Source organism: Osmerus eperlanus, chromosome 18, assembly GCF_963692335.1.
Source record: "Osmerus eperlanus chromosome 18, fOsmEpe2.1, whole genome shotgun sequence".
NCBI classification, from domain to species: Eukaryota; Metazoa; Chordata; class Actinopteri; order Osmeriformes; family Osmeridae; genus Osmerus; species Osmerus eperlanus.
In genome coordinates, this window is record NC_085035.1 from 3,679,940 (window position 1) to 3,694,425 (window position 14,486).

At 50.4% G+C, this 14,486-nt stretch overlaps 1 protein-coding gene across 2 annotated transcripts in view; it reads left to right on the forward strand.

Annotated features, from left to right (window-relative positions):
- The window catches only part of si:dkey-112m2.1 (transmembrane protein 132C), a 69,411-nt gene extending 55,184 nt beyond the window's left edge, over window positions 1-14,227 (forward strand). For both annotated transcript variants that reach the window (XM_062484591.1, XM_062484592.1), the window contains 5 exons: window positions 4,627-4,770; window positions 8,023-8,231; window positions 9,658-9,943; window positions 12,366-12,557; window positions 13,054-14,227. In XM_062484591.1, coding sequence (XP_062340575.1) covers window positions 4,627-4,770; window positions 8,023-8,231; window positions 9,658-9,943; window positions 12,366-12,557; window positions 13,054-14,145 — 1,923 coding nt within the window. In that variant the 3' untranslated portion in view covers window positions 14,146-14,227. The remainder of the gene's footprint in view (window positions 1-4,626; window positions 4,771-8,022; window positions 8,232-9,657; window positions 9,944-12,365; window positions 12,558-13,053) is intronic.
- The last annotated feature ends 259 nt before the right edge of the window (window positions 14,228-14,486 follow it).

A 14,486-nucleotide genomic window follows, 5' to 3' on the forward strand; every position in this document is an offset into this window, starting at 1 on the left:
CGCCACTCGCGAGATGTATTGACAGTTGTGCCGTGTGGACAAACAAACGGTCCTTCCGATGTCAACATGTTTTCTTCAGAGAGACAGAAGAGAGAGTCAAAACGGGGGAAAAAGCTGTCCCTGTATCAGCGATTTAAACACACAACAATCACATGATCAGACCAGCCAGCGATAGCAGCCAGGCCATCGCTCAGCCTGTCTCTGTTGTCAGGAAGTGTGTTTGGAGAAGCCATAGCGCCGCGCTAAGAACTAGCAGAGGGAGGCTATTATCTAGCCAGCTAAGAATCCTCCAAGCTGCTGTCTTCATGCACAGTAATGTTTTAATATCCCTTTAAGCCTAATCAAGTCCTCTGGTGGATATGTGGAATTCTGATTACGCTGTTCTGTTCTTTTGGTGTAAATGTTAGCAGGGTTAGTTCAATTTTTTCATGTCTCCCTCAATCTTTCTCTCTGTGGATTATTAGTTTTTAAACAGTAAAGGTTGTCTGTACAGGCAAATAATCAGTTAAATGTCCCTTTTCTTATTTACCCGGTAAGGATTTGTTTAGTGGTGGGTGTCCTCTCTCTCATTCTCTCTATCACACTCTCTCTTTCTCTAACCCTCTGCAACATCTGTTTCATTTTTGGAAATTTCAGTTTCATTTTAGTTTGTTTATCTTTCACTTTTCTTCTGCCTCTTCTGTCAGAGCATGTTGGGGCAGCAGCATAGCCAGAGCCAGACCGCAATGTAGTCAAGGACCCTAACTCACAATAGCCTAGTCTAATCAGCATGCCTGCAGTAAACAGCTGGGGCCTTCCTAAGTGAACATACTTTTTTAGGGTTATTGACTTGACATTTGGTTTGTAACCAAAAATCCTTTGGAGAGTCGAGGGAGAAAAAAACAGCACTTAGTATTTAATCTCTACCTGGAATCTGAGCCAACAGATACGTGATAATGGAGAAAGCCAACAAAGAACAGATTGTCAAGCCAACAACTTGCGTAATAAATCAATATCTAATTATTGAGGAGGGTATAAATCACATTTAGTCCTTATGAAATAATCAATAATGGTATTTACTACCTCTGAGGATGGCAGAATGCTTCCCAAAAAGAAATCTTTATTTGCTAATACACTGAAATCCCCAGTGTTGCTTATAAGCAGCAAAGTGTTCCTAGTACGATACGTTACCCAGGTGGTGCGATGGTGTGCAGCAACTTTTGGGCTGTCACCTTCTTCTGCTTCTTCTGCTCTCAACAGTGCAAAATGCTACTCTTCTGGTCTGGCAGAAGCCAGTGAAGGGTATCTCTCTCAGGGAAAGGGGGTTCTTTGGATTTCCTGGGGGATATCTCTGTAGGATCTGCGAGTGACAGGGTGACTGCATGAGTGTTGGAAGGCGGGTCCATCGGTCTTGAGAACCGACACGAAGTGAGTCGACGAGGACAACGCCGTGCCGTTGAAAGTGGAGCTTCCTGTCCTCATACAGTATTCCTCTCAGCATACTACACAAACCGTGGCCAAACTCAAGCCCTCCACAGGCTGAAACATTTGATGAATAATTCAAGGATGTTCTCAGGGTTCTCAGGCTCAACAGGGTTTCTGGGTGCTGGGAGAACTTTGTAGAGCATGAGGTCCACTCACGCTTCTCATACCACAGTCGGACAAAGCAAGCCTCGTACTACGCAACTTGGGCCTACCTTACCTCTCGCGGACCCTGATCCGTTTCTGCGTTACCTCAGGTTCAGCACGCGTTTCCACAGCAAGTCCCCGTAGCTTGTAATCCCCAGAGCTACTTTTTAAGGGACTCCGAATGTTCCTTTAGGCCCACTCTAACTCCTGCTGCTGGTAAGGGTTCTGCTCGAAAGTCTACTGTTAACGTGTTGGCTAACAGTTGGCTTGTTTATCCTCGTCTCCCTGACTTTCCCGGTCCAGTCCTATCTCAAGGCCAGCAACTGTTGGTGTGTGAGTTCGAGTGTGTACATTCGTGTCTGTCTATAAGCTGTGTGTTGCTTCTATTTCACCATTTCAGACCATAGCGCGAAGGCCATTGTCGACATCAAATGTTTTGTGTGTGTCTTTCTGTGTGTGTGTGTGTGTGTTGAAGAGATATAGAGAAAGATAGAGACAGACATATGGGTTTGGTGTGAGATACTAGGCTGGAGTTTACTGCACCTTTACCCGGTTCGTCCTTGAACCCGACGCTGTGTCACACAACCATCGTGGGTGTTTATAGACTACACGTACCAATCATCGCCCCCATATCAGGCTCTACAACACACATCTTGCCTCCCGTTGCACACTGCACACCCCAGACAGGACGCGTAATGGCCTTTTATCGATTGCCCCTCCCTCTCCTCCCTCTCCCCCCTCTCCTCCCTCTCCTCCCTCTCCCCCCTCTCCTCCCTCTCCTCCCTCTCCTCCCTCACCTCCCTCTCCTCCCTCTCCTCCCTCTCCCCCCTCACCTCCCTCTCCTCCCTCTCCTCACCTTTAGCTCTGTCTATCCTTGCCGTGTTGTGAAGAGGCTGCTGCTGCTCCCGCTGGGGCCGTGTGTGTGTGTGTGCGTGTGTGCGTGCGTGTGTGCGTGCGTGTGCGTGTGCGTGTGTGTGTACGTGCAAGTGTGTGTGTGCGTGCGGATCGCTTAAGCTAATGACATGGCTCTCTGGGGGATGGGTGTGTGTTTACAAACTGCTGGGCTGATGCACGGACCAGGGGCTATGAATAAGACATGCACCCCCTCCAGCTTCTCTCGCCCCAGGAGGGGCACACTAGACTGGGCTCACGCCGGGGGAGAAAGGAGAGTGTGCGCAGAGATCCCGGCTGGTTCTCATGCCACCGGCATCACCCCCGCTGTCACTGCAAATCTCACTTAATTTCAGACCCAAGGCCAAATGGGATGGAGAAAGGGTTCCCTGTGTGGGGCTGAATGGTACACAGAGAGTCTAGACAACACCCCCCCCCCCCCCCCCCCCCACACACACACACACACACACACACGACTACCCACTCATATAAGTCAGTAATTTCTGAGTGTTTCTCAGAGTCTCTTAAGTGTCTTGAGTTCAAAAGCCAATTTACCTGCCAGCCTGACACACACACGCGTCACATTTCATAGTTAGCTCCTTTTTAATAAGGTGAGTTCCAAGACATGCTTTGGAACAAAGAGTATTTAACTGTCAATCAAGTGTTCCCTTTCAACACAGTCTCAGAACACAATCTGCATTGGAAATGCAACGTTTATGTTGCCATCAGTAGTCACTTGGAGAAATATATAGCTTTAAAAACCCTAAATGAAGACCTTTCGATTTGAGATCATTCTTCTGATATTTAAAATGTGTACGTAAGAAACATTCAATTATCGTTTCATACGTAGAAGAGACAAACAAAAGATCATTTTTGAATGTTGGAAGGTTGATGGTGAAATTATGTCTATAGATGTATAGTTTGAAACCTTGAAGACGCTGTCATTATTGGTTCTGAATCCACCAAAGAAGCACTTTGACTGGCGGTTAAAAGCATTGCTTTTGTCCAGAAGTGCTGGATGTTTTCTTACATCCGCTTTCTTTTCTAGTATTCAATTGAGTAGAAACTCAACCGCTTATTTCTTCCAATTTTCCCAAATGTGGGTGGAAATCACATCTCAGGTCGTAGCAAATTAATATTTTTGACAGTAAATAAACCAGTGTTGGGAAACGTCAGCTGCAGACGGGCACAGCGACTTTCGCTCGTCATCCGACTTGTATTTGCTTGATTTTGAGATCTAAAAGATAACGATGCACGCCGGTACTTGCACATAACCCGGGTACTGCGGCACAGTCTATGCATTTGATATAAATAATCAGCGGCTCGGATTCAGAGTGCCGAAAAAAAAACGAACCTCTCAACGTTTTATCCCTCGTCTAAGGAGAAAATCGCCGGGGGTGAAAACAGAAATTGCTCCCTTTAACCCTAGGAGAAGAAGTGCGAGAGAGTGGTGGTGGAGAGGAGTGGGGTGTGTGTGTGTGTGTGTGTGTGTGTGTGTGTGTGTGTGAGGGGGGGGGTCTCCATTTTATTAACAAGCTTGAAATTCCATTATCCAGGGCATAGCGTTAAATAATGTTATCTGTTTAGCTCCAAAGGAGCAAGCAGGTGGAAATAACAAAGGGAACATGGAGGTGTCTCTGTGTGGGGAACAAAAGCCTGGAGACTGCTTCAATAGTGCGCTTCAAAGATGTACTGTGGGCTTCGTAACAGCTTTAGTTGAAACTAAGCTGGGATGATGAGCGTACTTCTGTTCTGCCAAGATGACATGCGAACCACGAGCGCGCAGCTAGCTCGGGATTTGGAGACCTCGTTTTAATTGATTTAATTATCTTCCTCCTTTGTTTGAGAGTCAAGGTTCTTAAAAGTATCTCGAAATAACATTCCGAGTTGTGCAATTTGACACACGTAACAACACATCCCAGTGTTTCAAATGTTTATATTTATATTTAGTCATTTTTAAATGTTAACATTGCATGGAAGGATTAGGTGAGGATTTCTGATTACCCAATCACCTGATATCAACTCTCAAATGAACGGTTGTTGTCATGGTTTTTAGTCTGTGTTCAGTGGACTGTGAGGGACCTCTCCTTTTGTCCATCTGCTTCCTGTCTGTCTTCTCTCTCTCAGGACTCGGAGATTCTGAACACAGCCATTCTCACCGGACGCACGGTCGCGCTCCCGGTGAAAGTGGTTACCGTGGGAACGGACGGCTCGGTGACAGATGTGACCGAGTCGGTGGAGTGCAAGTCGACAGATGAGGAGGTTGTTAAGGTGGGTTTACTACACACACACGTGCACACATAAACACACACTTGATTCATCGCAGAGGAACAGTTTGGGCCTGTTTTCTTGAATCATAATTTACTAGAATTATAAACATTTTACTCTCTCTCAAGGGACAGCTGTGGCCAAACACAATGGACTGTGTGTGTGTGTGTGTGTGTGTGCGACAGTTCTTTCTGGTGCTTGGAATCTTTTGAGGAGCTGAGTGATCTGATCTCATGAGTGTATGGTCCAACATGCTAACCAGAGGCTGCCCTGGGCTGTCATGCCAGATACTAGACAGGCGGAGGGAGGGAGGGAGGGACGGAGCTTTACCCTGTTCATCTCCCCAACAGCACATAACTGATAATCCCTTATGAAGGGACGAGACACACAGCTATACCCATCTGAGGAAGGCGTGTGCATGTGCGTATGCGTGCCCTGTTCAATTATACACACTCTACACACACAAGTGTATGCTGTGTGTGGGCAAAATGTATGTATGTGTGTTTGGAGATGGCGTGCGTGTGAAAGGCGGTTCTTCCCTCGGGTTGAATTTTCCTCCGAGTACCTCACGCTGCTCACCTCCTGACAGACTCCGCCAATCCCTGCCTCCCATTAGAGAGGAGTGGGGACGGCCTGTTGAAGCCCCCCCCACCCCCAACCCCCCTCGAAGCAACTGTGAAACATTTTATCAAGCGTTGATTAGGCAGAGTTTCCTTTCCATTTTGCTCTCTCTTGATCTGACGTTTGCCTCTCCTAGCTGATGATACTGGGCCAAAGCAGGGGCCAACCCTAATCACACCCAGAGTGGGTTCTGAAGTCTGTTCCCTCCCTCTTTCTGCAAACTCTCAACCTGGCTAGTTAGAGGTTGTGCCGGTGTTAATGGGGGGGAGTGGATGGGGGGGGGTGGCTTCACTCACCAAACTGCTGCCCTAGTCTGATTGGATGGTAAAATCAGATCCCTTACTGCTGATTGGAGAGACCACCCGGTGTCAAGCTGCTCTCTAAGGCTCTCCAATCCAAAATGTGCGTTTGAAGTTGCTGATTAAAATCCACATCATTTTCCAAAGGTACTGGTTCCACATCATGGAGGGTTTGCTGGAAATAAACATCTCTAGTTTGATTAAGAAACGAACTAAGGAGCCAGGCGCGAAAAAACTGCAAACTAAAGAATTAGTTAGAGTTATTTTAAGGGGTTAGATACAATACATGTCCTTTTCCTTAGTCTCCATAACTCGGCTAGTGTTCTGTCTGGATTCTATATGAAAGAAGAAAAACTCAGCAAAGATTTGTACTAGCTGGCTAGCAATACTGTCAATAATTAATCTCCAAGGAGCCTTATTTTTTTCCTTTATCAAACTAACCAAAGAAGTGATGTGGCCAGCAAATCGATCGTCTCAACGCATTCATACAATTCTCTCATTTATAAAAGTAGCATTTTTAGTATTTTTCTTTACATATTTACAATGCCAAGTTATAGAAATGGAACAGAAAAAAAATACAAATCTATAGAATATATTTCAAAAATATATAAATAAGAGAACTGATATATATATATATATATGTACTGTTTTATGTTTGTGTGTGGGTTGTGGAAAATGTTCCCAGTATGTTTGAAGGGCTGCAGCTGAACACTGAGGGTTATTGACAGACTCAGACAAGTGTGGAATAAGCAATGAGCAGGGCCCAGAGAGAAATAGACGTGGAGAAAGAGAGACTAATGGGGGAGGAGTGGAGGGGGGGGGGCGGTGGTGGAGGAGGAGGAGGAGGGAGTGAAAGAGTTTAGGAGCCAGAGTGAGAAAGAGGGAGAGAGAGGGAACTGAAATGAGAGCGAGAGAGAAAATGTGCGAGGGTAGAAAGAGGGAGAGATCGAATCGGTCAGGTGTCTCGGTGAGGAGTGATGCTGGTTCAGATCCCGTCTCAGGACGAGTGCCTTTTGAAAGACAAGTGTCTAGGTGGTTGTGTGTTGGGAGAGACATTACTCCACTTCAGTAAATAAATCATCCTAGGGCCTTGAACACGCATGTCATAAAGGCCCTCCCTGTCACACACACACACACAAACACACACAACTATGGTGGATCACAAGTACTTCCCATGCAGTACCAAAAGGTCAGAGATTCTGAAGGATGGAACAGACTCGGGAAGAGTTTACCGAGCAGAATGCTCAGGGGTTAAGTGCCCCGAGGAGCAAGTGCTCTAATGACAGGATGAAAGAGAGAGAGAGAGAGAGAGAGAGAGAGAGGAGGACGGACGTCCCGACAGGAGCCGATGCTGCCAGCAGACAGCTCGGACAAGCGCAGGGTTGGTCTACCTCAACGTTTGTGGAGAAACCGGAAACTCCGAGCCAGGTAAGACAGGAGGATAACAAGCTGGTGACTAGGTGTTCAGCAAAACAAATTCCACACAGATAGTCAGTTCTGAGGACACGTGCTGAAATGGACGAGCTTCAAGGGGAAGTCGAGCTAGGATTATGGCTGTGAACAGCAACTGACGTTGATTATAAGAGAGCTCAAATTAATCAGACGAGAAGCATGGAGGTACACGCCTGATCAAGTAACTGTGCTGCTTTGAGGATGAGAGTCGATAAGTGTCTTAGATGCTCCTTAGAGATTCCGCCATCTCATTGGTCCATCTGTGGCTGACTGGCCACACATGAGAGAGCCTTTGGTGATGATTGGAGGAAATGCTGAAAATATGGCCAGTCACAGAGAATCGTGGATCAGAGCCATTTTTGGGGGGGTTGCTGGTTGGGGAATGGTCAATTTCCATCTGTTAAGTTGATTTGATCCCAACACACCCACACTAACACACACCATACATAGCTAATTGCAAACAGACTAATGGCAAGCAGCCTCTGAGTGCCCAGTATTCGACCCTGAGCATACTGTACACCCTTTGCACACAGTATACCCCAGGTACCTTGTAACTCCTATTAATTCCTTTAGTAAGGCGTTTTTATGGACTTCACTATAAGTTTATTATGGATAGTTTCCTTTCTTTCTCTCTCTATTTCTAACTCTCTATCTCTCACCTCTCTCGCACTCTCCCTCCCACTATTTATTGCTAATTTCTCTCCCTCTCTTTCTCCCTCTATTTGTCTGTCCTCTCTCCCTCTCTCTCTCTCTCTCTCTCTCTCTCTCTCTCTCTCACTGTTTCTGTCTCTCTCCTCTCCCTCCCCCCCCCTCTCTCTCTCCCTCTCTCCCCCTCTCTCTCTCTCCCTCCCCCCCCCTCTCTCTCTCTCTCTCTCTCTCTCAGGTGTCGGAGCGCTGTGACTATGTGTACGTGAACGGGAAGGAGACGAGGGGGAGAATGAAGATGCTCCTCAACTTCACCTACAGCTACCTGAGCGCCCAGCTGGAGATGAGTGTGTGGATGCCCCGCCTGCCCCTGCTCATCGACGTGGGCGACCCCGAGCTCAGCCAGATCAAGGGCTGGAGGGTGCCCGTCGCCGCCGGCAGCAGGAGGTGTGTCTTTTACACGGCGCTGAGAAGGGTCCGAATAAATTTGTTCCCCCCCCCGAATGTTTACACCTTGTCAGAGAAAGAGAGGGAATGGAAAGAAGATGAAAGAAATGATCCTCTTCAGCTGTCCTGGCATTTGCTTGAGGTCATATGGCCTTCAGACCACTGGGTGGCGCTCTGACACATATACCCCCGCTGTCACGCAGTCCGCCTTTAAGCCCCATAAGCTGCGTTCTTACCGTGAGTGAATAGGGAAAGCTGGAGGGCGAACAGCCTGAACTCCCTGTCTGTGTGTGTGTGTGTGTGGGTGTGTGAGTCTGAAAGCAAGCTCATTACACTCAAAGACCCTCTGCTGACCTGGCGTACTCCCCAGCCTACACGCTGTGCCCTCATGTTTCTGTTGAGAGCCGTAAATGTCACCTCAGTTTAGGCCCAGTTGAGAGAGGGAGGGAGGGATGGATGGAGAGAGGGAGGGATGGAGAGAGGGATGGATGGATGGATGGAAAGGGGGAGGGAAGGAGGGATGGATGGAGGGACGGAGGGTTGGATGGAGAGAGGGAGGGAGGGAGGGATGGAGAGAGGGATGGATGGATGGAAAGGGGGAGGGAGGGATGGATGGAGGGACGGAGGGTTGGATGGAGAGAGGGAGGGAGGAAGGGAGGGAGGGATGGAGAGAGGGAGGGATGGATGGATGGATGGATGGATGGAGAGAGGGAGGGAGGGAGGGATGGATGGATTAAGGGAGGCAGAGCTGAGCCAGCCAGCTCTACCATGTTAACCTGTCAGCTTGCTTTTCTGCCTGAACGGCCATGCCTAAATGACATCTAATGTAGGCTGTCATTGTTTCTTCCGCTGCCACAATCGCTGCTCTCCCTTTCCGCAGGCACCTGGCCTTGGCCAGGCTCAGACAGAAAGGAGGGGGGGGGGGGAGACTGGGTGACTAGGGGGGCTGGAGGGCTGGAAGGGGGGTTGAGGACTGGAGGGCTGGGGGACTTGGAGGGCTGGAGGACTGGATGGCTGGAGGACTGGGGGACTTGGAGGGATGGAGGACTGGGGGACTTGGAGGGCTGCAGGACTGGATGGCTGGAGGACTGGGGGACTTGGAGGGATGGAGGACTTGGGGACTTGGAGGGCTGGAGGACTGGATGGCTGGAGGACTGGGGGACTTGGAGGGCTGGAGGACTGGGGGACTTGGAGGGATGGAGGACTGGGGGACTTGGAGGGCTGGAGGACTGGATGGCTGGAGGACTGGGGGACTTGGAGGGCTGGAGGACTGGGGGACTTGGAGGGCTGGAGGACTGGAGGACTTGGAGGGCTGGAGGACTGGGGGACTTGGAGGGCTGGGGGACTGGGGGACTGGAGGGGGATGTGCAATACAGAACAGCTACGTTCGAGTTCCTGAAGGCCCTGTTACTCTCGGTTCTTCCAGATATGAGCGAGTCAGTGAGGATGACGACGAGGATGAAGGAGGAGAGAGGGCCGAGGGGGGGTGCGTGCCCCAGTACCAGAGCACCACGGTCCACGTGCTCACACACTTCGTGGCAGACGGGGCAGAGGAGGGGCAAGGCCAACTGGACTTCCTGCTGGGCAGCGATTGGCAGGTGGACGTGACAGAGCTGGTCCAGGATTCGCTGAGAGTGGAGGACCAGCGGGTGGCCCGCCTCCTGCAAGGGCAGGTTGTGATTGGCCAGAACACCGGTACCACCAAACTACAGGTTAGGTTTCCCGACGAGGCGGGGAGGGTGAAAAAGTGAGCGAATGAAGAAATAAAGACAAAGGAGCGAAGAGAACCGGGGAGGTAAAACAGCGATAACGACATTGTTAGCGTGTGTGTGAGCGAATGAGGGAGTCACGTTAAGACTAAGTGATTCACACAGAACCTGTGCAAGGCAGAGGGACTTTTCAATTGAGCTGCATAGGGTGAATTGGGGTCTCAGAGTGGAGGGTTGTCTCAAAAGACGGCAACATTGATCTCTCTGCACAAACACTTTGGCCAATTGACATCTGATGGGGCAGCATGGCTGCGCGGCACACCCTCTAAAAGGCGGTAGGTCCTCTGGGGACCTTGCGTCTTCACATGCAGGCAGCATGTGGCTGATGATATTACTGGCACCAGGCTCCGAACACCAGGTCCAGCACACGTACCCACTTACTCAGGAAAACTCCATCAACTTTAGAGTTTACCCGTCAAAGCACACCCACCCACTCAGCATACATACAGACGAGCAGACTTGACTTTAATTGACTTCTTATTGCTGCATGTGTGTGTGTGTGTTTCTGTGTGTGAGAGAATAGAGAATCCATGTGTTTGCCAGAGTAGCTCAGGATAGATTTTGTAGAAAAGACCATGTAGTAAAGCATCGGCTAATCTTTGACTACCTTTGCTTATCTCTGTCTTCTTCGATTGTTTGAGACATTGGATATTGATACTGTTAGTGACCAATACTGGCTCACTTCTACACTGGCTGAACATGAATCACAGGGCTCATCATGACTCAGGCTAGGGTTTCGGTTTGCTTTAACGCAATCATCTTCGCAATCATCGCAATTTCGGTCTTGCCTCGATATTAGAGGGCTGCACACACACTTGGGAAACACATCAGACTGACAGACAAGCACACACACTCACACACACACACACACTGCACACATGCTGTATACCATATACACACATGCCTCCAACACATTGAACACATACATGCACCACAGCCTCAAAAGAGTATTGACAAAGCTGTTAGAAGACTTTGGAGTTTTATTTGATAGCGAGAGAGCCTCTTGCTTCAGTGGAGTGATTGTAGATCAAACCAAAAACAAGAGGGTTTCAATAGTCTTGTATTAAAATTCAATAAAAAGCGCTGCAATCATTGGAATGGGGGGAGGGGGGGGTTGGCAATCAAAGGAAATAAGGGGCAATCGTAGTGGATAGCCGTGCCCATCTCCATGGTAACCACGATTCAACTTTGCTCCTTGTATCACAGTTGTCATCCTACCCAGCACTTTGAGCTAAAGATAAATTAATAAATTACTGTTTCCAGGGGAGTCAAGCCTGGATTGGAGGGGGGTGGAAGGGGGGGGGGGGTTACAATTAAAACAGCAGACATGGAGGTCCTTCTCTGGGAAAGAAAATAATAATTATAGCGCAGCAATTTTCTGCAATTTTATACTGTACGTTATTTGACTTTGGGGGGATTATTGAACTTAAGTCTGTTTTTGTAGCTCAGTAAACTCAAACTTTATATTTGGGTAAAACGCTATATTTTTGGGGGGAGATTGTCATGTCGCTTCTTATTAAAAATAGAATACATCCAGACATAAAACATTTGGAGGAGCGTGTGCCTCCCAGTTTGAATGGGCTTGATTGAAAGCTTCTGAACACACAGTAGGCTATGTACACGCATATACCTAGTGAATGAAGCTCCAGGGCTTGCATGGGCTCTTAAGCCCTGGATCTTACCAGTTCGACCGCATCTACACAAGCCCTACAAGCAATCATTGTGCTCGTGTGTCCCCAGTGTGCTTGGTTGTGTGGTTAACATGCTGCCAGAGACACGCTGTGGATCACGGGTGAGTCGGCGCTGGGAGAATGCCCCGCGTACAGACGAGCCGGTGATGGAGGTTGACAGTTCATTAGGGGCAGGGTAAACGCCCGCGCTGGCGTGGCGGGGCGTTGGTGGAGGAGGCTCAGCGGTAATGGGAGAGGAGAGGTGCACTTCCGGTCTCCTTACACGTCACTTGTATTTCCACGCCTGTCAGCGCCGGGGCAGGTGGGATGTCGAGCAGGATCTGTGTGTGTGCGTGTGTGTGTGTGTATACACGTGTACTGTATGTGTTCTTGTGTATACTTGTGTATGCACGCTGGTGTACGTGTCTGAGAGTGTGTGTGTGCAGGCGTACTGTCGGTGTTCTTGCGTGTGTACGTGTATGATGCATGCCTGTGTGTGTGTGTGTGTGTGTGTGTACTGTATGTGTTCTTGTGTATACATGTGTATGCCAGCTGGTGTACGTGTCTGAGAGTGTGTGTGTGCAGGCATACTGTCGGTGTTCTTGCGTGTGTACGTGTATGATGCATGCCTGTGTGTGTGTGTGTGTGTGTGCTGACACCTGTGTGTGTGTGTGTGTGTGTGTGTGTGTGTGCAGGTGCTGTCCCCTCTGTCAGCTTCATTTCTGGCTGAGAGGAGGATCAAGGTGCTGGATGACAAAGTGAGTGTGACAGAGCTCGGGGTGCAGCTGGTCTCTGGACTCTCTCTGTCCCTCCAGCTCAGTCCAGGGAGCAGCAGAGCCATCGTCGCCACGGCCACCACACAGGAGGTCATGACCAGCCCCAAACAGGTACCGTTGCACACCTTAGACGTCGTGGTAACTCCGTCTTATGGCACTTTCATACTTTCATATGATTTCTTTATCGAACCATAAATATAACTAATTGCTCTTATTTGTTTGAAGGTTCTCAGTGTCTCATCTGTTCTTGTTATGACGAAACGTTGTTTCACTGTCACACGCTCCTGCATCTTTAAACCCCGCCAATTAAAACACCACAATGCTGTTGCAATTCCTTTCTCTCAGTTTCACCTCTCAGTCTCTGCTCTCGTGTTCAGTTTTTTTTCTTTCGTTTTCTCTCATTTTTCTCTCCCAGCGATGAACCACAGAAGCACCACACGGAGCTTTCCTGGAGTGCGTTGACTTTAAAGCAGCGTTTTCTTTAATGTCTTCTTACCTCAGCTGGCTGACAGTCCCAAGGGGAGATGTAGTGGCAGACAAGGTTGTCTAGAGTTTACATTGCTTGTTTTAGGGGGGAATTCACTAATGCGTGTGTGTGTGTTTTTAGGAATCCCTCATTAGCGCATGGTTGCAGTTCAGCGACGGCTCCATGACCCCTCTGGATCACTACGACCCCGCCCACTTTGCGCTCACCGCCATCTCGTTGGACGAGCAGGTGGTGGAGGTGCGGCGCGGAGCCTCGTGGAAGTGGCCTGTCGTCGTGGCCAAGGGGCCGGGCCAGGGCTCGCTGGTGCGCGTGGAGATGACGCCGTCCGAGGAATGCCAGAGGGGGAGACGGCGAGGCGTCCTGGCGTCCGGCGTGGGCGCCGTCCGCGTCCGCTTCGGCCCCCCCGAGGAGCCTCCGTACGGGCGCGGCCGGACGAGGCCCGACTCGTCTTACTACGGCGGCTCCATCTCCGACATGGAGGCCGGCGTCGTGAACCGAGGCGCCACCACCATCAAAGCCCCCCTCCTCCCCGCCAGGCCCAGCGGGGGCAGGCTGGCAGCCGACGGCGAGGTGCCCGCCGGGGACTTCCTGGAGTACCCCGCCCAGGCCGAGCTCCCGGGGGGGCGCAGCACGGACGAGGACCTGCTGACGTCCCGGCGCGGCCTGACCGACCTGGAGATCGGCATGTACGCCCTGCTCGGGGTCTTCTGCCTGGCCATCCTGGTGTTCCTCATCAACTGCGTCTCCTACGCGTACAAGTACCGCAGCAAGCAGCTGCCCCTGGAGAGCCCGGAGGCCATGGCCCACGCACACGACTGGGTGTGGCTGGGCCAGGAGGCGGGCCTGCTGGACGGGCCGCAGGGCCTGTGTCTGCAGCGGCAGCAGGGGGAGGAGCTAGGGAGCACCCTGGAGGAGGGGAGCCAGCTGCTCAACGGAGGAGGAGGGGCCAAGGGCGGAGCCTGCATTGGAGGCGGAGCCGGGGGCCGGGACCACAGGAGCGAGTCGCTCAACTCGCCCACCACTAAGAGGAAGCGGGTCAAGTTTACCACCTTTACCAACGTCAAGCCCGGTAACGGGTGCCCGATACTCAGCCCACTGGCACACACCAGCGAGATCAAGTGGGTGTGTCCGGACATCGAGCTCGGGGACTCGCAGGATCTGAGGAACTACATGGAGCGCCTGAACGAGAACGCCACCAAGAACCTGGCGTGAACAAAGGGCGGGCTTGGTTTTCGTTCTTTTTTGTTGTTGTAGCGGAACACAAACGAGAGAAACTCACCCGAATGCCTTCAGAGTGAGGGACGAAGAGGAGATAGAGGAAGGAACTGGGGGGGGGGGGGCGGGGGGCGGGATTGAGACTGAAGCGGCGGGTGCTGTTGCCACACTGCCGCCATGACAACAGGAGGGAGCGTTCTGCCTGAGTTGTTTCCATGGCAACTGTCATAAGAGGTCGTGGTTCCGAAATTGAAAGGGAATCTTTTATCACCGTGACACCACAGGAAAGGGGGAGAAGTGGCCAATCATTCGCTTGACAGAGACAAACGTCAATTAAG